The sequence below is a fragment of the Phacochoerus africanus genome, chromosome 4, assembly GCF_016906955.1.
Source record: "Phacochoerus africanus isolate WHEZ1 chromosome 4, ROS_Pafr_v1, whole genome shotgun sequence".
Lineage (NCBI taxonomy): Eukaryota > Metazoa > Chordata > Mammalia > Artiodactyla > Suidae > Phacochoerus > Phacochoerus africanus.
In genome coordinates this window covers 120,581,407-120,607,697 of record NC_062547.1, presented here as the reverse complement: position 1 = coordinate 120,607,697, position 26,291 = coordinate 120,581,407, and the positions used below count along the sequence as shown (strand labels likewise).

Genomic DNA, 26,291 nt, shown 5'->3' with positions numbered 1-26,291 from the left:
CTCCTGAGACCACCTCTCCCAGATGCCCTCCTCCAGAGACAGGAAGCTTAGAGACCTGGAAGGAGGGAAGGGAGGGAAAGAGAAAGAGCAGAGGACTGCTTCTCCCACTCAAGACAGAGAATTCCTGTTGCTAATCTGAGAATTTAAGGAATTCGGAGAAAAGCTCTTAAAGGGCAATTTTAGTATCTCAACTGAAGAATAAACAGACATTTATGGAAAGCTACAACTTTAACACGCATTTTCTCACAATCAGTCCTGAGACACTGTTTTGCTCACTCTAAAGATGAGGAAACCAAGGCTCAGAGATCTCAGCATCTTGCCAGAGCTCCCAGATACCACGTGGAGCCAGAGGCATTCAGATCCTGAGTTTTCACCCCCTGCTACTGCTACTTCCCTCTAGTACTAGCAGTCATTTGATTTCACAGAAAAGCTTTTACGCCCATTTCAATTCAGATCTTTAAAGCTAGTCAGGTTGTAAAGATAAAGATGATGAGGGCAGAAGGCTGGAGCAATAAAAATGAAAATAGTTCCCTAGCGCAAAGCCCAACTAAACTCTGAATGTGATTCAGCGGTGACAAACAGCCATCCCTTTGGCCAGGTGAGAATTACTTAGGGAACTTGAGCTTTGTCCTGATGTTGAACCTAGCCAGTATCACAAGCGGGGGTGTCTCTGCTCTGGCCTAAGGTACTGTCCACAACTTGCGTGCTGCGTTGCTGCAGTCTGCTGAGATCAACACCTAAGAGGGCTGTCGCATCCCGCCTGCTTGCCCCGTGCTCTACCACTCCACGACACATGGACTGCACCCTGAGCTTCCAAACCACACGCAGTTTAGGGACAACCAGGGAAGAGTGCAGAAAACGCTCAGCCCTGTTCTCTCTGGAAAGAGCACCTCCCGGGTGCTTGCTGTGCCTGACTTCTACAGTCATCCCAGAGGGTGGCTGACACAGCCACAGGGTCCACCTGCATCCCCCACTGCCTCACCCGTGTGGAGCTCCAGTGCCCCACTCTGCCCCAACTCCTCTCCTCCTAGACCAACCGCACACCTCCAGATGGTGTCCGTGGCCTTGGAGGGTCCTAGCTCAGGGTCCTCCCTAGTCACCATCGTATACCTACTCCTGTCTTCACTAGGGCAGAACCGCCTAGAATGGTACAGTTCCAGAGCCCAGGGGGGTTGATGAGCCATTGCATTTTACGTCCTTTCATTTTACAGGTGATGAAGCGAGAAGCCAGTGCGGCTACGTGACTTGCCCAGGGTCACTCTGTTAGCATGCCCTTTTGTCTATGGATGACAGTGTGAACTGATGACTGCCACTTAAACTTCCTGTGATGTCAATATAAAATATGTTTTTTTCTCTTCTGTTTTTAAAAGTTTCATGGAAGTGTAGTTGATTTACAATGTTGTGATAATTTCTGCTGTACAACAGTGATTTGGTTATATATATCTACATATCTATTATTTTTCAGATCCTTTTCCCATACAGGTTATCACAGAATATTTGGTACAGTTCCCTGTGCTACAGAGCAGGTTCCCATTGGCCTAGAAAAAGACAAACATCATATCACTTATATGTAGAATCTAAAAAAAGGATACAAATGAACTTTTTTGCACAACAGAAACAGATGCACAGACTTTGAATGTAAACTTACAGTACCAGAGGGGACAGTAGGGGAAAGGCAGATTGGGGATTTGGAATCGGGGTTGGCATATGCTCACTGAGGTATATGGAATGAAAATGGGCTTTTTAAAAGAAACAGGATAGCTGGAGTTCCCATCATGGCTCAGTGGAAACAAATCTGACTAGTCTCCATAAGGACGCAAATTTGATCCCTGGCCTCACTCAGTGGATTAAGGATCTGGTGTTGCCATGATCTGGGGTGTAGGACACAGACGTGGCTTATATCTGACATTGCTGTGGCTGCGGTATAGGCTGACGGCTACAGCTCTGACTTGACCCCTAGCCCGAGAACCTCCATATGCTGTGGGTGTGGCCCTTAAAGGAAAAAATTTTTTTAAAAAATTGAAAGAAACATGACAGCAAATTACTTTCCTCATAGGGCCCACTTCCATCATTTCCTCTTTATTTCTAGGCCATACTTAGAGTTATCATCAAGAGCATTTTGCATTTACAAGTTTCCAGATAAATTATTTTTCTCATCACCACTTATTATTAAAGTGTTCACTGGATACTAACACTCTGGAAAGTGCTGCTGTTACATCCAATCAGATACAAGCTAGATCCACATAGCCAAGTCTAGGTCCACTGAGGCATTGTTTGCTGCAGCTGGACATATAGATAGTATGTGAAGCAGCCCAACTAGGTCTTTAAAATAAACAAAATCCACTCATTTATGTGTAAAGCCAATACCTGGGGGCTTCCATTTACCCATATTCCCTTGTCATATAGAGGTCACTGTGTCAGCAAAGCATGAAGCAAAGGGGGTCTTACTAGAACTGGAAATGATTATGAAGTCAGAGAATGAGGTTACAAACGGCCATATCTTACTGCCGATTAATCAGGTTAATTTCACTAGAGCCACTAGAACTGAGAAGCCATGCCAAGCCCACTCTGCCAGAGTATCGCTCGTGCTTCCCCCAACACTAGTTCTAATCCTCTGCCCACTGCTCCCCAAATCCTGCCCCAGAAAACTGCACTTGGGCTCACACACTGGTAGGACTTGGCCAAAGCTGGCTCACAGAGAATAAAAAACTAAATTAGTTGCCAACATTTCAGGGAAAAAAAAAAAAAGAGAGAGAGAGAGACATTTAACATACAAGTACAGACTCCTGGCTTCTTAGGAAAAAAGAGTCAGAGATCTGGCTTTGCAGGCCAACAGTACACATGGCCAGGACCCCAGAGCTAAGCAGCAGCTGCCTAAAGTGGGGGCGGGGGGTTCTTCAGGGAGAAACATGCCCACCATGGTCTCAGGAAGCCTTTTTTACTCCTGAACCTCAACCTGCCTGTTATCAAGGTGTGCCACGTATTGTGTGGGTTGGAGAAGAGTAGGATTATCATGCTTGGGGAAATGTGTATTTTACAAGGGCCATTTCTCTTCAGGCTAAGAATAGTGGAAGACTGAGACAATTTAGATGGGAAATTCAGGCATAAGAAGCTTATTTGTGAAATAGGTGTTTTTGTTTGGAACCTTCGCATGCTTCACAGTCTTCCCAGCATCTCATTGTCTGCGTTTTTTGATTAAGTCTAAGTCATATCAAGCCTATCCAAGCAGTCACAGAGTACGAGACCAACAAGAGTCTACAGAGGGCCATAAGTATGCTGTGTCGGTAGACCTTCACAGTTTCAAGAATCACTTAAACAGCCTCATCGCAGCAACCTAGCCAGCCCAAGATTTTAAATGCAGTGGCAAGTTCTTGTTTGTTTTTGTTCTCCTGGGCTGGTGCAAGTCTCTATACTGTGGTCTTAGCAGGCAGGGGAGGCTCAGCCCGTGTTCTGCAGGATGGGGAATGACAGTGTGATTGAACTGGGATCTCTCCACAAAGTAATCATTTCAACAAGAAAATATACTGTCTACATATTTACAAGGGTTGGAGGCCAAAGTTGTGTAGGGTGGGAATAACACATCAAAACCTCAGCTGAAGAAAATGATAAAGCATCCGTGTGGACTGGCCAAGATTAGCCGGGACTGTCTGAATGCTTTCACCCATCTGAGGTACATGTTAACAGCCTGATGATACCATGATAGAAAGACACATAAAGCAGATATTTTTCCTGGCACAGAGCCCTACCATAAACCTGGAGATATTTAAATAACCCATCTCAGCCATGATCTCGGCTAACTGTAAAGATTGAAAAAAATCATTGGATTGCATAATAGATTTCTTCTGCATGCATTGCTCTTCCTGCCAGCTTTTGGGGCTGGGAATGTTGCATCAACCCATACAATGTTAAGACGGAAAAGATTAAAATTGGCGGGACTTCGTTTCGTTAGCTTCGGGGCATCTGTACAAAGGTGAATGCAGTTGTAGAAGGATAGAGACTGCTTTGTTATGACAAGAAAAGTTAATCTTTAAAAGTATACATATATTCCCCCAAATTTCTAAAGGAATGAGAACCATCAGCCTTTTGAGTCTCCCCATATTCTTTTGTGACCCGCTGCAAACTCCATGAGGCAGCAGGCTACTCCATAACACTACACCACTGCTGTGGAGCCCTCGGTAAATGGGTAAAGGCTGCCACTTACCCACGTACTTTCTGACTGGTGTCTGGTTTGTTTTACCGACTCTTGTTATCAGTTTCTCCTCTTTAATGTTACACTGAACAGGAGCCAGGACAAGCAATATCAGGGCACCACAGAGCTTCTTCTCTTTGGGTTTAAGACTCTCCAAAATAGGAAGAACTAGCAACATTAATGAATGAATAGATTGGGGTGCTTTTAACCTGTCTGTAAATACATGTTTATGTCTCTTGGTAATGGACTGCCCTTGGGAACAAGTAATTATTTAAAGTTTAATTTTAATCTACACATCAGAGATGGAGATATGGAAAGCCTGCCTAGGCTTTTCTCCCATCCTCTCTCCCTCTTTGATTTTCAAGATAAAGCAAATTAATTAATGTGCACTTTTTGACTGAAGAAATGATTAAGACCCAGCTGTGTCTGTGAAATTATAAGTTTCAGTGCAACACGGGACTTGTTAATGCTTTTTTTGGCATGAAGAAGAGAGACATAGGTATCTAATATTAAGTGTGTTCTAAAAAGCGTAAGTTAGCAGTTTGTTTGCCAAATTAACTTTCAAAGACATCTAAGTTACTAAGTTTGACTTTACTACACACAAATCTTAAATGATTGATGGACTACTGTGAAACAGTTTTGTTCAAAAAAGACAATCTTTGGCAGGCTATTTCAAAGCTTTACTAAGATAAAAAGATATCCCGAGTTTACATTAATTTCCCCAACAGATCAACACTTATTTGAAATATGCCTGAGAATGATGCAATATGTACTGTCTTATGAGTTTCTTTTCATTGAATCCAGCAGCCCCACATGGGACTATTTTTACTTCTAAGATTTAGGAGAATTTTTCTACACAATTCTTTAAGAAAATGCAGATGGGGAGAATAGTATATCTGGTAGTGTTATTCACTACTATCTTACTGCAAGGTAGTATCTGACACCAGAATATACAGATATAATTTTTTTGGTCTTTTTATCTTTTCAGGGCCACACCCGTGGCATATGGAGGTTTCCAGGCTAGGGGTCCAATTGGAACTATAGCCGCCGGCCTACGCCAGAGCCACAGCCGCTGGGATCCAAGCCTCATCTGAGACCTACGCCACAGCTCACGGCAGTGCTGGGTCCTTAACCCACTGAGCGAGGCCAAGGATCAAACCCATGTCCTCATGGATGCTAGTCGGGTTCGCTAACCACTGAGCCACGACGGGAACTCCCAGATATAATTTTTCTTAATCAACAATACCATTTCAGGATGTGGTTTCAGATGCTCCCTATAACATTCTTCAGAGTCTGAAGGGATCCACTTTTTTTTTTTTTAAAGAAACTGTGATTTTATTTACGTCTAAGGTCACTACTGGATTTATTGTAGAATTACACATACCAGGAGTCAAAATCTCAACCAAGGTGTCAAGCAGATAATAGAAGTCAGTGAACCGGGTCGGTGTGTGTGAGGGCAAGGGAGGTGTTGGTGGATGAGGCCTAGGGCTCAAAGGGAACTATCATTTAGGTCTGCATGTCAGATACTCTGATTTTTCTAAAGAAGGTTAGAAACCTCCAAATTTTTCTTTTGCTTTTGCTTTTTAGGGCCATACCTGCGGCATATGGAAGTTCCCAGGCTAGGGGTCAAATCAGAGCTGCAGCTGCCAGTCTACACCACAGCCACAGCAATGCAGGATCTGAGCCGCATCTGTGACCTACACCACAGCTCATGGGAACGCTGGATCCTTAACCCACTGAGCGAAGCCAGGGACTGAACCCACATCCTCATGGATAGGTTGGGTTCGTAACCTGCTGAGCCACAACAGGAACTCCAAAAACCTCCTAATTTTTTAATATTGGGCAACTAATTCAAATTTTCGAAAGATCCTGGGCTGGCCAAACAAAACATGTCTGGGGATGGTATGCTGCTATAAACCTGTACAGAAAAAAAGTATGTATTTACCTTAAAAGAAAAAAATGCCATCTCAATTATCCACATTTTTTTGGAATACGAACACCGTTTCAAAACTGGGAAATAGCCATAATGGCCTAACAATGGCTTAGGACAAAGGAATTAGAGATCTTGAGTCACTCGTTTGGGAGAAGCTTTGCAAAAGTGCTCAGATGCATGAAGAAGAAGGGTGCAATGAGTGATGGGTACGAGATCCTAATGCAAGACACAGTCATCATGAATTCACAATGGAAAAGACAGGAAAAAGATTTTCTCTAAATTTTCTCTAAAATTTATCTTCAAAGCCATTTCATTTTATGGAGTTGAATAAAGCTGACTTGCAAAAAAAAAAAAAAAAAATCCCTTCTTTGCTCTCTGGCAGGGTGAAGTAGAGAAATAAAGTCTCCCCGCTGAACTACTATGAGGTCAGAAGTCTTGCTGCTATATTTCACACTGCTACACTTTGCTGGGGCTGGTTTCCCAGAAGATTCTGAGCCAATCAGTATTTCGCATGGCAACTGTAAGTATCCACGGCCTCACTCTCACTCGCTCCCTCTGCAGGCACTTCAGCTTGCATCAGCCAGCAAAAGGACAAATTAAAAATTTCATCACATGGGAGACTCGTCGGTCACTTTAATTTGTGTGGAGGGCCCCAGTGGATGATTCAAGTCTAGCCGGGTTGGTGGGGTAACCGTGCTGTAACTCCAGTAAACGTAGTTGTGGGGACACGTGTGTGTGTAAGGATTTGCACCTGGGGTATGACAAGGAGTCTGTGATCATGTCTGGAAACCAGCTGGGGGAGAACATCCACTCTCATTTGGGTGTTGCCAACACTGCATGTTTTCATGGTAATTAATACAGAGCATTTTACAAGGTAAAAGCGGAAAAGAAGATGACTATTCTGGAGGCCTTTGGGGACAAAAAAATTAACTTTTGTTTAGACTTAGAAGTTATATCATTGCTAGACTTGGATAGGGTGATTCTGAATTTAAGAATTCAGTTGACTCTTCAAAAGAGGAGAGTTCTACCTGTGTGTGGGATGAAATATACAACTACCTACACTTCTGTCCTTCCCTCCAAAAGATAAAATATCATAGAAAAGTTGAAAGTATTTTACCCGAACTTCTACCTTCAAAGTAATTATGCCCAAATAAATACTGAACAAACAATTTTAAAAAGTTGACAGTAATATAGGATACTAAGGAGATCCATTGGTACCTAGCTTTCTGCTGGACTAAGCTGCAGAAGGAAATAATCCTACGTGGAGGTGAGGTGGCAAGCCTTACACCTCTGAGAGTCAGAATATGACTAAGGATCAATTTGGATAATGTAAGATCACCGTTCTTAAAGTGTTCTTAAAAGTTCTTAGAGTCCGGAGTTCCCATCGTGGTGCATCGGAAACAAATCCGACTAGGAACCATGAGGTTGCGGGTTCTATCCCTGGGCTCTCTCAGTGGGTTAAGGATCTGGCGTTGCCATGAGCTGTGGTATAGGTCGCAGACTCGGCTCGGATCTGGCATGGCTGTGGCTCTGGCACAGGCCGGCAGCTGTAGCTCCGAATGGACCCTTAGCCTGGGAACCTCCATATGCAGCAGGTACAGCCCTGAAAAGCAAAAAAAAAAAAAAAAAGTTCTTAGAGTCCAACCTAACTCACGGCACCAAACCTTGTTAAGCATTTATTTATCTCTATCTGAGATAGGTATTCTGTCTTTGGGGCCCCTTCCCGATAGGAGAGAGACATCAATTGTATGAACAACCTCCTTGATGAATGGGTAAATGAAATTTCAGAGCAGTGGAGGGGAAAACACAAGATAATCCCATATTCAGCTTGATTGTGAGTAAAATAAACCAAGGCTCTCTTATAAGATACCCACTCTGAGTCATGCTCAGATACTATAGGAGTTTAAAGTGTAAGGGTCTGAGCATAAATCTGTGAATGGATTTCAAGTCCTAATTTACACAACTTCTCCATCCTCAAAACAACTGCCTTGTAAATGTGACTCATCTTTCTTTCTTCCCTAGTTTCTCTGGAGGATTGCCAGTGCCCTGGAGATTGTAGGTTTAAAGGCAGAGAGATTTTTGAGGTGTAGGTATTTCCAAAGGTCGAATATTACTACAGATTGTCTGCTCTTGAACTGCAAAAAAGGAGAAATATACTCACTGACTCTCCAGGTCAGGGAAAATTCCAGATTGCCGGACTGGCTACACTCAGTTTGACCCTGTCCTGTCAAAGGCCCCGTTTCTGTGAGATTAGCCAATTGCTTAACTCCAGAGTGAACTTCCCACAGTTCCTAGAATGCCAACCAACCTAGTGGGGCTGCCTTCAATAGTAGATTATTCCAACTGGACGCCTGTGGAGACTGTATTTTTCTTCTGGCTCCTGGACGAGGGCTCTTGCCTCCAGACCACATTGCCTTTGTGGTGATTGATGGGAAGGCTGCTTTGAAAGAGTTTTGTCCGGAGACAAGATCTTTGGCAGGCTGCCCCTCAGGCTTAGCTCTCTAAAGAAGATGAAAAGAGAACTGAGGAAGAAAAGAGCACCTTCCTGGAAAGGGTTCACTTGCAAGTTTAACCCCCAGAAAGAGCGACAAGTCAGAAAGAGTGACACTTAGAAACGTTTAGGTCCAGGCTCGTGAGCATCCGGAAATGAGACTCTAACGTGAGCATCCTTAAAGATCACTCCTCTGTGATCACGCTTCCCAAAGTAACAGACTCCGTGGAGATGGGAAATGGTGGCCGCCCCCCCTCCTCTGCCTGCCTGTCCCTTCTTGGCTTGATGTCCTTGTCCCTCTCTTGCCCCATCTCCTCTTTTCACAGATACAAAACAGTATCCGGTGTTTGTGGGCCACAAGCCAGGACGGAACAGCACACAGAGGCACAGGCTGGACATCCAGATGATTATGATCATGAACAGAACCCTCTACATTGCTGCTAGGTGAGCCCCCTCTTCCTTGCTTCTGCCTCCAGAGCATCCGAAGGTCCTCAGACCCAAATGTACCTGCTGTGCATCCTTTGAAAGATCAAGATGGTCCCAAACAGAGTGCTCTTCAATTTAAAGGCTACATTTACTGTGTCAGGCAACCATTCTCTCAAGGTTGTCTATGTCTGAATTCATTGTCTGGATTTGGGTAGAAATCACCGCATATTTTGGAGCTTAGACTCAAAAGATCTGTTTATGTGTGCGTGTGTGTACACGCCAAAAAAATATTTACTCAGGCACACAGGAGAGTGCTTCTCTCCTTGATACTTGCTAAACTGCATGTGTAAACATGTATCAAGTTAAGTTGAATGTGTGTGTAGGTGTGTGTGCATTCAACCTGTATTTTTGCAGTTAAGGTACAGTATGTATCAATACTTTAGCAGAAAGACTGTAGCACCCATTTTAGAAGTTTTTGACTTGGATCTAGCTAAGAAAAAACTCATCCATTGGGGAAATGTCATTTAAACAGACCATGTCTTTGGGCTGGGTGGCATGGTAAGAATACTGCCTAAACAAGGATCACATGGATTCAGGTTTTTGATGTTACTTTTAATTTACCTGGACCACAACTTCTCCACCCCTAAGTGTCCTCTATTAAATGAGAGACTAGATCAGACTAGCTTAAAGAAGTCCCTTGGGATTCTAAAAATATATAATCCCCATTTGGGGTCCTGTAGCTCATCTGAAATATTTCTAAACGAGCAGCAACAAGAAGCACTATCTTGTGGGTTCCACTGTGGCCGCACCTAGGTCTAGGCTGATGAATCTTTTTACACTGGGAAGAAGAAAGACAGATTATGTTTGTAGTACTTGACTGGCTGTAAGCATAGATTAAAAAAAAAAAAAAACAGGGAAATAACAACAGTGCTGGGTTCCTTCAAAGCACTTACGTTCTGAACATACAAGCTGTGCAACGTATAGTAAAACACCCTTGGCTAGAATAAAACATCCTGCAGGTACCCCACATGTGGTCACAGGGAGCAATGCCAAAGCCCTTCTAAAAATTTTATTTCACAAACACTTACTTAGAGTACATACTGGTTGTATATGCTCTGTACATTGCAAATCTAGCGGTAAGTTCTTTATAAATATTAATTCATTCAATCCTGGAAAAAAAAAATTCTATGAGACCAGAGCTATTATCATCCCCAAGTCTTACAGGAAGAAACCAAGGTACAGAACGGTGAAGTGACTGGGTCAAAATGACAGAGGCAGGATTTGAACTGGAATGGTCTTGCTCTAGAGTCTGGCTCATAACTCCCTGTACTTTGCAGCCTACTGAGCAGTAGGAGTGGTACTATTAGTCCTGTAATAACCTTCTAATAGCCGCTGTCGAAGGACATAGCCATTGTGGATATTTATTAAAAAGCATTCCAGTGAGTCCTGGAGCAGCCTCCTCTCTGCAACAGAGCATCCACTCCTTCTTCAAGTCCATTTTTAGTTTCTTAAATGTAGCAGGGCTGCAAGATTACATTTGTACCCCATCAGCTAAAGGCTGGTCAAAACAAATGATTCAGCATTGCATCTGTGAGAAACACGTTGACTCAAGAATGTTCTACGAATTGTTCGCTTTGCAAGTGAGTCTTTAGGGGGAAAGAAATGGTATAACAGCCTGCCCTCGGACATGATAATTTAGCCTGGGTGTGGCCTGCAGGTCCCGGGTGGTGCCTGAGTTAGGAGCAAGGTGCCATGAAAACTTCAAAGTGCCCATTATTACAGCTTATTGAAACCTAGACAGTTTTATCCTAACTCCCTGCCCTAAGAAAAGGAGAGAGAAGAAAACAGGAGGGGGAAAAAAAGGAGAAACACATTCACTTTTTTAAAACTGTAAAACAGACTCACCGGGTGATTAAAGAGCAAATTTGTAACATCCTACCACCGACTTGTTGGTTTTCACTCTAGGGGCAGCCACTTCCCTTCAATATACCCCCCTGGAATAATTCCTACAGGATTTCTGTGGTCACCGTATTTAGAGTCTCGCCTCTCCCTTTAATTTCACAATTCCCAACACTGCCCCAAGAGATCTGGGTTCCTAAGCAGCGAGTAACATGATTTAAAGTGAAATCCTTCCCCCAGGCTCAACCTCCAGCAACACAGTTCAGTGGTGCTCACTGGAGGAGGGAAGAGAAAATCTCAGATTGAGTCAGTTTGTGTTCCAGGGACTTAATTCAGTAAGAGCAGCGGACGAATCTTGGGACGCACACCCGGGTGGTTGGGAATAACCCCTGACCCAGGGCTGTGGTTTCGCATAAAGCGTTCTTCTGTTTGCCGGGCAATGTGATCTCTTGGAGATTGAAAAAGATTGCCATTGTCCAAAAGGAGATTTCCTTCACAGAATTTTATTTCTAAAAGACTCCCCAGTTCTTCTGGACAATGGGTGTCAGCTCTCAGAAGCCAAGTCCCATCCAGAACCCAGGGACTGAGGGAAGCTTGATGGCAAGAACCCTTTTCAGTTCTGCTTTATTATCATCCATTTTCTAAATTCTTTTTGTTGTTGTTGTTTAATCGCTGAACTGCTAATTAACATAAACAGGCCATGCCAAAAGGGGGCAATCCAAGAGCTTTCTGAGGAACTACCAATGCATGTTAATCAGCTGTTAATTTACAATTCATATATTCAGCGCCTACTTCAAGTTTTGAGGAGCGGCAGGGCCCCAGAAATACTTCATCTCAAACCTGATAGCAAAGTAACAGGCAATTCCACTCCAATAATGAACCTGACCCACAGCACCGCCAATAAAGTCAAACAAGTAATAAAGGAATGCCATAAAAGGGCCTTGGAATTAAAGGGCAGGGCCATTCTGGCACCCCACTGAAGTCTGAAGAACTTCCCAATTCAGCAATATACAAAACAGGCTCCCCTTTCTCCCCTTCACCACGCTTACACACACACACACACACACACACACACACACACACACATTCATGGTTCAGTAGCAGGCACGGGAATTCTGTAGGCCAACTGCCTTGCCCCTTCCATTTATTTTCACATGAGAGGCCCTGTTTTTATTTCTATTTTTCTCTGTCATACTTTCCCTAAAAGCAGTAGCAAACAGATTTCCAAAGAACTGGGGGGAAAAAAATTGAAGTGAATCCTGACAGCAGGTAATTCCTTTCTTTCTTTGCTTTTTTCTTTCTTTTCTTCTCCCCTCTCCCTTTCTTTTAAATAATGAGGGGGCTTGAAAGTCTGCATGGGAGCCTTGAGGTCTTGGTTTAAAGCTGTGGGTAATTTTCCAGCCCCAGGACTTCCTGCATTTTAGAAAAAGTCAATGTTATTTCAAGGGAAAAATGAGCTGTTTTGCTTTCCCTCAGTAACCCCCCCAGCTCCCCAGTTGAGTGTAGTTCTTTTCTTTTCTTTCTTCTGAATTCCAGACAAAAACGCCCTTGTACTCAGCTCACACAGAAGGGGGATGTTTAAATATAGCCCCACACCTGAGCGGCTGATTCTGTTTCTCCCCTTGCAAGGGGAGATTGGCAGCCAATCGTAAAGACAACCACATTCTCACCAAGACAGGAAGGTGAACAGAAGCAAGAAATATAAACTTTAGCTCGAGCATGTCTCAGGCCTTAATTGACCATCATTGTGTGAAAAAAAAGAGTGGCTTCTGGAAATAATTTTACTTTTATTGTCTTCCATCTTGTCAATCAAATCATCAAAGCTGAGACTGAAAATAGGTTTTCTAAAAGGAGATAGGTGGAGATGAGCATCCTGTTAGCTCCCTTGATGAACCACCATGGCATGGTGAATGCCAAGTGTCTGGTCCGTGGACTTGAAGATACTGAACCAGCATGTGAACCCAACTGTGTTCTGGTTTGGGGGCCCATTTAACAGTCACCATTCTCCCTCCTGAACGACCTACACACAGATGTTCTGTAGTTCAGGTATAAGGGAGACTACAGGAAAGTTTTCCTAGAAGGGGTCCCCTTCAAGCCAGATGCCATGATTTGTCAGGAGGTGCTGAATGTGATCCCAAGGCCCCTCTTGGAGGCCGAACCCTTCCCCTTTTCCTGCATGTGGATGCCTTGCTTTTTAATAGCATGGATGTCAGTTGATCTGCCTTGAATGAGACATATTCATTCAGGAGAAAATGAATTGTCCTGACTCTTATGTTTGACACTATGTTAATTTTTCTTTGTTTATAGGGACCATATTTATACTGTTGATATAGACACCTCACAAACAGAAGAAATTTACTGTAGCAAAGTAAGTAGTTTTAAAACCATCTTTCTGAAATGAAGGAATTTAGAGTAATTCTTGAAGAGAAGGTGTTTTAAAAGCACTGACTGAGATGACATGGCTAATAATAATTCGGAACATTTTGTGGAAATCCAAATTTGTGGCTAGGTTAGGGCTTAATACATACCCTAACGGTTACATACTTCCTATTTTATTCATCACTTATGTGTGCATATACCCTTTGGAGTTTTACATAATTCCTAATTCCTTTAATAAAATATTGGATGTTTCGCCAGCAAAGTACCAGGTTTTATACATAAAACTTTGTCCCACAAATGTTTCACGGCTTACAATATTAAGTTTGAGTTGACTATTGTGGTTCAGGAATTTGATCATTATCCATTTCAGACAGACATAAAATATAACCTAAGCTTCCCTTATAACTCCACATGGAGGTATTTTAGTTAATAAAATCTGCCACAGAAGTAGATGATCCCTTCAGCCCATGAATTTACGCAAAGGAGTGTAACCTGAATTAAATCTTTGTCCAGCTAAAGTGAATGACCCCTTTATTTTAGGAAAATGACTTCCATATTTAAAGGGAAAGGCCTGTTTTAGTAGAAATTGATTTATCAACTGAAAGGAAAGGGCAAGGACATGTATGTTATCAAAATGAGCACAATTTACCAAGTTAATGTGGTTACTTTACGTGAAATTTCCACACTATTGTTTATTCTTCCTTCCTTTCTCCATCTTTATGTCAAAGCAAAGAAGATCATTTTGTACTTTAATGAATAGATAGGAGTTCAAAATTAAATGAACATTTCCATCTCTAATCTTTTGTTGTTATGGTGAATTAATCATGGAGAAAGGGTGCAGAAAGCTTTCAATAAATATATGTTCAGCCTCTAGTCTCCCCAAGGGAACTCTTACTTCTAAAATCAAATGCAACAACCTCTGGGCTCTAATTGATTTCTTTCTTGATCCCTGCAGAAACTGACATGGAAATCTAGACAGGCTGATGTAGACACATGCAGAATGAAGGGAAAGCATAAGGTAGGCAATTTTCATTTCTCCCGCAGCTGCCACTTTGGGTTAAGTTTTTGACTGTTATCTCCAGCCGCAGCCCGTGATGTGGAATGGATCACACTTAGTCCCCTCTCCCCTAGTAATTGCTTCTTCCATCAACTTATTGAAGGCTTTAATTTGCAAAAATAGTTTGCTTTTAATGTGATGAAACATTACGACAGCTGCTAGGGCTGCATCATGAACTATTTAGGGGCACGCGGGATTATGGACACAAAGCCGGCCGCCCCAGCTTTTCTGCGTGCACTCTCCGAGAGCCCACCTCCAGCCCGGAGCCCTCAGGGAGTCTGCAGAGGAGCTCTGAAAGGCTGCCCCAGACCTGGGGTAGAGGGGGGAGGTGTGCCATTAGTCACAGAGCAGCAAAAACGCAGCAAAAACACACTTCAGCCAGGAACCCTGTATATCAAGGGACCCTGGAGCATCTGGCGTTAAAATTAATATGATGGGAGATTCGTGTGTGCAGGCTTGCCTTTCTTCTGTGGCATAAACGCACACTTCCACTCTCAGCCGTGTTCTTATTTACTGTTGAAAAAGCAGTCGTGATTGTCAACATCATCTTGTGCTTAAACGTCAGGAGGAACTTGACCTTTTCACAGGGGAACTCCCCAGCCACCTTTGTTTTAACCTTGCTGTCAGCAGATCATGGCACACGGTGAAGAACGGGTCTCCGTGTTGAATGGAGTGGATACAAAAATGTTTGAATTATTTTTCAGGATGAGTGTCACAACTTTATTAAAGTTCTTCTAAAGAAAAACGATGACACTCTGTTTGTCTGTGGAACGAATGCCTTCAACCCTTCCTGCAGAAACTATAAGGTAAATGCTGCTTCGTCTGTTGGAACCACCCGGCCCGAAGGTATTTCGTATTTTACTGTGATTGTGCCCGCAGTAATCTAAGAGGTGAAATGCAGCACCACCTGGGTTCCTCTCACTTGTGTGACTTAATGTACTGCTCCACATGAGTGATCCTGAACAGGCTTCCCAGCTTCCTGTTTGTTCAGGATTAATTGACAGGGCTTTAAAGAGCCGACCCAGCAAAGTCAGTTTCTCTAAGACCTTATTCTTTATTGTTCAGAACACCAACATATATACCACGTAGGACATGTGGACTTCCTCTCTCCCCCTTTCTTTTTTTCCGGCCTACCCCACCATCTCCTCTCTGAGCACAATAACACAGTTATATTGCGAATGATTCCTATTTTAAAAGGGATCTCAGAAGCATGCCATTGGCAACTGTATGTAGACTTTCCTCTAGGTGAGATATTCGAGAACACGGGAATTTAATTCCATCCAGCACTCAGCTTACTTGACGAGATGGCCTTACTTACCTTGGCCTTTGCGCAAGGGGAAAAAAATTAACCCTCAAAGCATTAATAAATCTAGTTGGTTCTGACATGGCTGAAAGCAGTGCTGCTGAAAAAGCAAGAGGTGGCAGTGATCCGAGGGCTTGGCTCCACCTTTAGCTTTCCTTGTCCCTTCTTTCTGCAGCAGTCTTTTGTCAGCAAACATGCACTGAGTTTCTCCCATAACCAGGCACTAAGGTAAAGACAGGTAAGAGACCTTCATCCTTAGGGAAGCCGGACAGAAAAAAGGAAACCACAGCCTCATGGGTTAGCTGCCATGGTGGCAGAATGCAGAGCCTAGGAGCAAAGTGCTCACCTTAGCTTGAGAAGAGGAGTCAGAGAAAACTTCCAGAGGAGGGTGGATGACCCCTCTCTCCAGGTGTTGCTTCTGCTGTCCTCACATGTGGAACATGATCACGCTGGTCCGGAAGAAACCCAAGCTCTGGGGTTACAGGGACCCCATCTATGATTGCCCCAGACCTGGCATGGTGCCTCCAAAGAGGTGCCCAGTTAATTTGTGTAGGCAAATAGTGAACGAGATAATGCCTAACCTTAGTCTTAGAGAAGAAGCAGAAGTTACCGAGTGAAGGAAAAAGGGCATTCCAGGTATGGGGAACAGTATGAACAAAAGGCATGGAGTAAGAAATGGTCTACTGAGCGTGAGAAACTTCATCTGGTTCTGAAGTGATGGCCTGTAAAGTGACAAGTGATAGTGAAAAAGAGGCTGGAGAGGGAGGTGGCCCCAGGGATGATGGGAAGAGAACAGATTTGGAAACATGTAAGTGACAAAAGCCAAGAGGATTTAATAATTAATAAGAAGCACAGGATGAGAGAGATGAGTCAAGAATGACTGCTAGGCTATCTCCTGGGTGGGTGGGTGGGTGGATGGATGGGGCGGCCACCAGTTTGGACAGGGAATCAAGGGAGAGCCGTGGGGTTGAGCAGGGTGGTGAGAAGGTGGGAATTCGGTTTTGTACATTGAGTACGCCTTGCATTGTGGGTGGCACTGCCTATGGGACGTGAATAGGTATCTCCAACAAGAAGATGGATGGGTAAACCCTGATGCATGGAGAAACATGAGGAGGCAGGTAGATTTGAGTTTCATCAGCATAAAGTGAAACCTTAGCAGAGTGAACAATAAGAAAATAAATGACGGGCTGATATCAGGACCAAAGGGCTCACCAGCCTCCGTATGACAATTTTTAAAGTCTCTGCCTTCACATAGACATCAGAGAGAGGGTCTGTTTGACCCATGCTCATCTTCCATCTGGTGTTTGGAAAGGGACACAAGTAGGGCCAGGATTAGGATGAGGCAAGTGAGGCACTCTCCTCAGGTATGAAACCTAAGCCCCCCGCCCGCCCCAGAAAATTAGTAATCAAGATAAATGATATTTTCAATGCAGTATTTTTTTAAATCTAAACTAATGCAAAAGACACTATCATCAGAATTTTAAACAACAGGATCCAGTTCAAGCTGTAACAGAGGCAGCCAGCCTAGTCAAACATGCAGGCATAATGGCATACTGAAGCTCTGACTTTAATTCTACCACTTAGTATTCCTGCCCTGTTTGTCATTGTTTAGGGCTCATTAAGATTAATGCTTCTAACAATTCCTAATGAATTCCCTAGCTGGAAAGTTATCTTTTATGACAAATTACAGGTTTTCTTGGCACTGTGATACAAGCGCTACAAGTGGTGCAGCTCTTTCTTCTTGCACATGTACCATTCCCCAGGATGCTTCACTTCTAAGGGATGGCTTCACCTCTCCCTTGTTCTAGCTACACCTGCTGAGACATATGTTCCAGGAACCTGGGCCTCTCAGAAGCCACAGACAGGATGGTCCTCCCACAGGTGCTGTCTATGCACCAAGCACAGCCAATGGAAGTGAGACCCCTTGGCATTGCTCAGAAATGTTTTTAGACTCAGCGCACAGTGAGGCTTTGCTGAGGATATGGGCCATAACGTATCTGGCTTCAGGGAGAATGGACATCCTCTCTCCCATGTGATGTTTATCAAAAGATGAGGACCCAAGGGTCAAGGCAAAATCAATGACTAGCCTGCCACTGAAAAATCCAAGGGAGAAGCATCAAGTTGGTTAAAGTAATTTGAAGCAGGAGGGTGACAAATTTTTGGTTGTTGCTTCTGCACCGTGTTCTGATTTGTACAATTTTTATAAGCTAAGATGTTAGAAAGATCAGAGCCCCAAAAAAGATTATCTGGGGAAGAATTCTGAAGGCTGTCTACTATAAATCTAAAACTATACTCCACACCTAGTCTCTAAACCTCTTCAACTTCTGCACAAGTCAGGCTGGCTCTTAGCATAATTATCTGTACCCTACGGTGATTTAATTTCCCAGGAGCTACTGTTAAGTCTGAGATTGGGTGACTGCTACAAGGATTAGTTCTTACTTCTTGGAAAGAGGATTTCACCATGGCATTGTTTTGTCTCTGGACCTTTCCAAGATCACAAACCAGTACATTAATTCTTCATTCCTTCCCGCCCTTGACTAGCTACAGCCATAGCCACTTTTTTAGAAACGGGTACATTAAATATATATATATATATATTCCTCTTGTATATTGTCTTTCCTCATAGCCAGGTTTACAGCATACACTACCTGGGATAAAGGCACTTTTGTTGCATCATTGTGTACCAAGTATCACTTTGAATACTTGCCACAGACTGCAAAGTCTATCACAGTTCAATAGGAAGCTCTTTGGGGAATAAAATATTAGGAAGAGACTTTTCATAAAAATGGAAGAAAGGACATTTGTTTTAGAGGATTCTGACTTGAATATCTTTTCCCTAAAAATATATTTTTAACACAACTGCTTTATGTGACTCTCAGCCACAGTTTAAAGAAATAGGATGGCTTCAATAGGGGAGATCTCCAAGTGGTTACACATAGAAAAGGCCTGTCATATCCCTGAAAAAGTTTCTGTGGGTTTAGGGCAAAGGGCACAAATGACTGGACAATACTAACGGCTGCTTAGTGAGAGCTCCCTCCTTCCACCTAGGCAGCAACTCCAAGCACCTTGACTTAAGGCACTTTGATTTAAATCAGTGCTAAATGTCTTTTCGCCGATCTTCCTCAGCACAGCGCCATCTTAGGCTTATCTTCTTTTAGTTTTCATATATGTAGTCAAACCATGAAGCTGCCAGATGGTAACAAAATACCCTAAAACCATAAAGAAGACTGAACTACTAAGGGGGGCGGTATCTTAATAACACGGAGGAGATCACTCTATGAACTCCGTGGTGCTGAGAGCTATGTGCTAGGAAGGTCCCATGGTGTAAGGAAGAAGACCATGCAGTAGGAACCCCTGAATGATTGGTCAAGGTAGGTCAAACAATGACTGGTGTTACCTGTTGATCAACAGAGGTTCATTTCTTGCTCACCTCACAGTGTGGGTCAGCGAGAGAGATTCTATTCTATGAGGAGGTTATTCAGGAAGACAAGCTCCATCAGGCTCAGAAGTCTGCCATATCCTAGGATCTTGGAATCCTCCACTGGATCCAGTGTATCAGAATGTGGAAAGAATGTAGGAAGATCAAGAGTGGAGGACCCTGGAAGGTTGTTAGGGGCAGGACCTGGAGGTGGTACAGAGCCTTACACTCACACTCCACTGGCCAGGGTCTGTCATGTGATCACACCTGACTGCAAGGGGGGATGGGAAATGTAGTTTAGTGGGAAAAGGGAAATAGAATTCAGTGAACAGCTAACAAGGCTTTGCCACACCTGCAAATGCCCATGGAGCCAAGCAGGTAACTTGTAGGGCATTAGACAAGCAGGATGTCGATACATCCTGTGGGTGAAAGGGTCTTGGTGCTGGAGCCCACACATTTGTTTGAGGAAAAAGGCGGGGGTGGCTATTATTCAAACACATCTTGCTGCCACTTGTGGAAGAAGGATCTGAACTGACTTTCCCACTTGTTGCAAAGAAGCAAGAAATCCGCAATATCTCTATTTTAAAATTGGACTAGTTTTTCTTTTTTTTTGTTTTTTTTTAAACATACTAAGATAACCAAAGAAAGCTCACAGGCAGGCCAGTAAGAAGCCCTGGCACACAGGAGCAAGGCTTGGGTTGAGCACTAAGAGATGGGACTCAAGTAGCAGCCCCACTCCTCACTGTGCATGGCCTGTGGGAGCCTCACAGCTTCTGGGCCCCTCTCTCTCTCCCTCTCTCTCATCTACACAGTCCGAGGCCGGGACGTGCTTCTGAAGTAGGTGCAAAGGCCATCTAAGCTCTGCTTGCACCCATGTTTTTGTACCTTTGCTGATGCCAAGTTATTCTACCAGGTAACCTGAGAAAGAACTCCAGCATCTCTCCTGGGACTTAACCCACAAAGGCAGGACTCCTCAGGCAAAACAAATCTAAAACTGAGGTCATTCTCTATAGAGTTCATGACTCAACAGATAATTCAGGAGGAGGGGAGGAGGGAGGAGAGTAAGTTTTCCTGGTGATTGCCTCAGAAATTCCCTTTCCAAGGACTAGATGCTTATTTCTCATGGAGTCTAGAAGGAGATGAGAATCTCTTTATTGTAATGGTTCAGAGTTAAGCAGACATGACTAAACTTCAGACTCTTCTAGGTGCAGAATCTTGGTCAGGTGGCTTGATCTGTAAACTTCGGCTTCCTCATCTGAAACCAAAAGACTTACCTTGGAGGCTATTTGAGGATTATTTGTACCATGCATATAGACATTAAGTGCTTTGTAAATATCAGTTGCTATTACTACTCTTGGTGATTGTTGTTTCTAAATAAGCCCTATTGTTTTATTTAGATGGATACTTTGGAACCTTTTGGGGATGAATTTAGTGGAATGGCCAGATGCCCTTATGATGCCAAACATGCCAACATTGCACTGTTCGCAGGTAAACCACCTATTTCTCATTGCATCTGCTTTTTCATGCTCAGTCTGTGGCTGCAGCTCTCCTCTGGAGGATTTGCAGAGTCACAGCTGTACTTTGATTCTCTGGTGAATACTGTAATTAAGAATGCCTTTTCCACTAGAAATTCACATGGAAATTGTACTTTTGCTTCTTAAGAGAAGTTATTGCCACAATTACCCATGCTTTGCTTTTTTGCCTTCAGCAAGAATAACAGCTTTGTCCTGAACATGTGGCACATTGGTCAGGGCATGTTTGGGCTCAAACAATAAAAATCCCGTCTCGATTCGGCGTTGGTTTGATTTAACAACTCAATAATCCCATCCAGGATGCAGGTTCTTTTCATTTCTCTGCTCTGTTTCCTTTCTTTCTCTGAGAGAGACTGGCTGTTCTCACAGTTACGGGATGGCTGTCAGGCCCCAATTACAGGACTACATGTCTTCCTGTCCGCATAGGGAAGGGAGAAGGAAAAGAGACAAAAGGAAGCTTCTGGAAGACTCTATCAGAGCAGTAAGACCACCTACTCACAAGTTACCAGCAAACATGTTTTCAAATATTATTTACCTGATTATGCTATATGCCCATCTCTGATGGAAAAACTGTAAGTGGCTGAGGGGATGATGCTGATGAGCTGAGGTTAACCCATCCTCCCCATCCCTACCCCTTTCTTCCATTGCAAATAATATAAACAGCAGCAAACAAACCATCACTTTGAGGTTGGGACTTTCGTGTATGCCTCTGTGTGTGTTTGTGTGTATGTTTTAATTAGAAGTTTACTTAGGAATTCAGTGCCAGCTGTGTACATGGAGGTGGACGTAGGGAGACGCGTTGGTATAACAGTGATTGTTAACAGCATGTAAGAAAGCAGTTAGCTGTAATTTCCACCACAGCAGCTAAAAACTGACACATCCCAGACAGATGAGGAAGGAACTTTCGGGCTTTGATTATGAAAAAAGATTAGCTCCTCGACCTTCATCCTCAATGTCTTCCATTTGTGGACCTGAATCTGCAGTCACAGATTGAAGAAGTGGCTTGTGCCAAGATAAGACAGTAAGGTTTCTCAGGTTTTCCTCCAAAGGCAGAGCACAGTATTACTGGGAGGCAGCATTGTAAGAAATACAAAAGTCTTGTAAATCTATTTTTAAGCACACGGCAGGGGCAGGGCCAGTGGAAAGAGTGCTTGAGTGTATCCTTAAGTGCATAACTTCTACTGGAGCGCTTTTCTGACACTTGGAACTTGTGTTAGTCAGTACCAGGGAGGACATGGGCTGTAAACTAACAAGAGGTAGCCTGAGGTAGAAAGAGAAGAATGGACAGTGTTTACTAAGGCCACCAACCTTCCAAAAGCAAGCCACCTAAGTCCGTGCTGTGACTGCCACTCCTCTGCCCCCAATAAGTACATTTTGCTTTTTATTTTTTTAGAGACCAAGTATATTTACTGCCAAAATGAACATTTCTGTATGTTTGAATCAGCATCCACTAAAATGTTTGATATCCCATAACAGCTCATCCCTATAAAACAGAAGATACATGTTACACCTGAAGGGTGGTCATGTTACCAAGACTGGCAAAATCTTACTCTGCGAAAGTTCTGGTGAGATATCCAGTGTAGAATGTAAAACACAGAGTCGTGGGGAGTGGTCAACAGCAATAACCACACACACACACACACACACACACACACACACTTACACACACTGCCCTCTACTCCTCAGGTGTATCTGTATGACCTGGGACTCTGATTCTGTAAGAAAAGTTGTGCTATGTGTAGATGTATTCTACTGATAGAAAGGTTTGCTATCTGCAGTTCGAATCTAGCCCAGTCAACACTTATTGATATGTGACTATTAACAATGTAGATACCAATACAGCGCTACCTCGAACCCGAGCAAATTTCAGTCAAGACCAAAAGAAGACACCAAGAACTCTGCTTAGGCATGTTTTGATAAGCTTTTGCAAAAAAGCCATATGCTTATCCCACCAGTGGAAGAATTTAAAGCATACTGTGTGGTACATGGGGCATTTTTGAAGATACCTTGCGAGCCACAATTAATGAAAACATGTAACCCTTTAATAACGAACCAAGGGACTAATGTTTATGCTGAATATAATTATTGTTTCCATTTCATCTCATAGATTTTGCTATTCCAGAACAGCCCATTTGATTATATGTGTGACAAATACCTGCTAATCCGGGAAAAGAACCAAAAATTTTAATGATTTACCTTCAGTCCTCTTCACTCTTTCTTGCCTGGGATGTATCCTCAAGCACATGTCCCCCAAAGCACAAATTCTTAAAGAAAGATCAGTTTAAACTCAGCATCATCCTTTCCCCCTCTTTTCTTTACTTGGGCATTTTATATGTCAAAAGGTGCTCAGTTGGTGACTTGGGAAATACTGAAGCAAGAATCTCTTAAATATAAAGCTAGACTGGCAGGGCTCAGTGGCTCTTGTGACTGAGGTAAAGAGGAGCAGAGACTCTCAGGAGAAAAGTAGCGATTTTAAGGCAGCTCTTTTGCTTATGCACCCCCTTTCTTCCCCTTCCCTCACCTGCTCAGGCTGACTCTGCTGCTTCTGCTTGCACTTAAATTTTACGGTGAGACAATCGGCCTCTGTCTTTCCCTGGACTCCCACCTAATCCAGTTTACCATGGTGTGGTAGCAGCTGCAGTGTCCAAGGGGCCTTGGCCTTGAGAGTTCAGTCAAGGTCCATCTAATCAAGTGAAGCAAACAACATTTTTCATTTACCCTGCTCCCTGAGCTGCTGCTGCTGCTGCTGCTTAAAAATTGCCATGCAATTTAAAAATGAAAAATGTTTCATCTCTCGTGATCCCAATTTAAAATGGCGAGGACTGTGGGCCAAGTATTTTCCAAGTGACTCTTGGCTTCTTCCCAGTTGTCCTGTCTTATTTGCCTGATGTAGGCAAGCAGCGCAGGGGATGTGTCTCCATCATCCCCCAAGCCCACTGTCTCGCTCCAACCCCGCTCACCTCTCTTCTTCTTCTTCTAAGACGGAAAGCTGTACTCTGCTACAGTGACTGACTTCCTTGCCATTGATGCCGTCATTTACCGGAGTCTGGGAGACAGCCCAACCCTTCGGACCGTCAAGCATGATTCAAAATGGTTGAAAGGTAAACCAACAATTAAAAGAAGAAAGCAGGGGAGGTGGGGGAGACATGTGTCTTGGGGGAGATGCAGAGTCTGGATGGACCAGACTGTAGTTTCATCTTAGGAATGGCTTCTCACAGACAGGAAGGTGGAAAATGAACCTTTTGCCCCCAGTTGATTTATTTACCTCCCCTTTTCACCTCCCATGAGCTGCTAGAGTATTATCAAAACTCCCAATGCCACTATCACAGAATACCTTACATTCATCTTTCCTGCCTCAAGTTCTCATTTCAGAGTCCCCCACAAAAAACAACTAAACATTTCATTCATAGAAGGGGACAGGGGATTGGAGAGGGTGGGCAACAGGAACAAAGCTGTGCGCAACCCTGTATAGGTTGAGGTTGACTAGGAGATGCGTGCAAAATTCTTCCCGTAATATGATTCTACTGTGGAAAATAAAATTACAGAGATATGCAAAACTCATTTATTCTTCATTGTTAACTGCAACCGCTTCTGAAAGATAAAATTTGCAGGCTTAAATGCTTTTTGAAATCATCAGCACTTGTATGCATGAAGTTTATTGGAAATGGTTAGTGTTAACCAAATGCTTAATAGCCCTATACTTTTAATTAATAACATGTCTTTGGTTGCAGTTGACTGCAGTTATTATAACTCTCTGTGACATGTCCCCAACTAAAGTGCCCATTTGTCCACAGAACCATACTTTGTCCAGGCTGTGGATTATGGAGACTACATCTATTTCTTCTTTAGGGAAATAGCGGTGGAGTACAACACCATGGGAAAGGTAAGAGGGGAGGCTGTCTCCATTTGGGGCCAATGTTGCTATCAGTGACTTTGCTAAAAGAACCTTAAATCCAAGGACAAGGTCATCACTTTGAGAAGATCCTGCCGAAGGCTGGTGGAAGTGAAACATTTTGCTTCCTCGAAGCCCTGTATGGATTTTCACAAAAGCAACAGATTACAGGGAACCTCTTAACTATTTCTGTTGAAAATTTAATAAAAGGATGTTTGGGTGATTTCATATGAGTTTCAAGTACCTCAAGATGTGGGTTCGAGGTCTATGCCCCAATTTTTTTGTTTGGAGTTGTTTCAGAAAAAGAGTAAATACACACAGTATCTTTAAGCAAATGGAGGGTCTTGGATTGTACTTATCGCAAAAAGCAATAGTACAATTAAGGGATGTCTGTGTCACTTATTTGCACCAAGAGTACTCACTAAATCAGAGGGCACAAATTCAATGCCAGGGTGGCTTGCGCAGTTAGAGGAATTCAGTGCATGAGATGCAGGGCCCAGAGGCAGCCAGTGAGGATGGCAGAGATGGTGCATACAAAGTGCTTTTGTTTGAGGAAATAAAAAGCTAAGCAGTCTGTATGGAAATGAGTTTATGTGGCTGGGAGCTGATCCCCTGAAGGATTTATGGCTCTGTATTAAATGCCACAGCCTTATCTTTCAAAACATGCTGTTCCAATGCTGAGTTTTTTTTCTTTTTTTTTTTTCTTTTTTTTTTTTTTTTTGTGCTACTGATTTTAGAAACCCAGGATTAAATTAAGCACCTTGTTGTTCTGTTTCTGTTTTCTAAGAAAGGCAAATTCTACTAAGATCTCTGTGCAAAGTGAGTGCATGTCATTTTCCCTGCTTTTCCTCTGCAGGTCGTTTTCCCCAGAGTGGCTCAGGTTTGTAAGAATGACATGGGAGGGTCTCAAAGAGTCCTGGAGAAACAGTGGACATCTTTCCTTAAGGCTCGCCTCAACTGCTCCGTTCCTGGAGACTCTCACTTTTATTTCAACATACTGCAGGCAGTTACAGATGTGATTCGTATTAACGGCCGTGACGTTGTCCTGGCAACCTTTTCCACACCTTATAACAGGTAACCATGCCCTGGCTTTGTGGACCTAATCCTTCCTTCCTGGCTTCCTTTTCCCTAGGGGTTCCTGCCTAATACACAAGATTTACAACTGACAGGAAAAAACTGCCATTCACTATCTGTCGCTAAGAAGCGCTTAACACCCAGTTTTCATCGACCAATTAACAGTCATTTGTAAGCACAATTAGCTTAGGATTTTAGAGAAAGTAATTGGATAAATTATAACAATAACTTCTTTTTATATGCCCGACACATAAACACCCTTCATGTGTTATTTCTTAATCTCTCTGGTAATCTTGGGAAATGAATACTGTTACCTTCCTTTTACACTTAAGAAAACGAAGTTAAGTTATAGTATCTGGAAACAGCAGCTTTGGACTCAAGAATTTTCTCTTCCAGGTCATCTGACATTGCATTTGACTTTTAATATTTTGATGACTAGATCAGTAATGGTTAAAGTAAAACTACTCTGTCCATTGTGGCTCAGCAGGTTATGAACCCCACTACTATCCATGAGGATATGGGTTTGATCCCTGGCCTCGCTCACTGGGTTAAGGAGCCAGCGTTGCCATGAGCTGTGGTGTAGGTCACAGATGCGGCTCAGATCCCATGTAGCTGTGGCTGTTGTATAGGCTGGCAGCTGTATTCAACCCTTAGCCTGGGAACTTCCGTATGCCATGGGTGCAGTCCTAAAAAAAAAA

General features: G+C 43.2%; 1 protein-coding gene across 3 annotated transcripts in view; it reads left to right on the top strand.

Annotated features, from left to right (window-relative positions):
• SEMA6A (semaphorin 6A) overlaps window positions 1-26,291 on the top strand; it is a 124,963-nt gene that overhangs the window by 57,519 nt on the left and 41,153 nt on the right. For all 3 annotated transcript variants that reach the window (XM_047778470.1, XM_047778469.1, XM_047778468.1), the window contains exons 2-10: window positions 6,505-6,642; window positions 8,940-9,057; window positions 13,246-13,306; window positions 14,273-14,335; window positions 15,079-15,180; window positions 20,493-20,583; window positions 23,609-23,728; window positions 24,422-24,510; window positions 25,376-25,593. In XM_047778470.1, coding sequence (XP_047634426.1) covers window positions 6,543-6,642; window positions 8,940-9,057; window positions 13,246-13,306; window positions 14,273-14,335; window positions 15,079-15,180; window positions 20,493-20,583; window positions 23,609-23,728; window positions 24,422-24,510; window positions 25,376-25,593 — 962 coding nt within the window. In that variant the 5' untranslated portion in view covers window positions 6,505-6,542. The remainder of the gene's footprint in view (window positions 1-6,504; window positions 6,643-8,939; window positions 9,058-13,245; window positions 13,307-14,272; window positions 14,336-15,078; window positions 15,181-20,492; window positions 20,584-23,608; window positions 23,729-24,421; window positions 24,511-25,375; window positions 25,594-26,291) is intronic.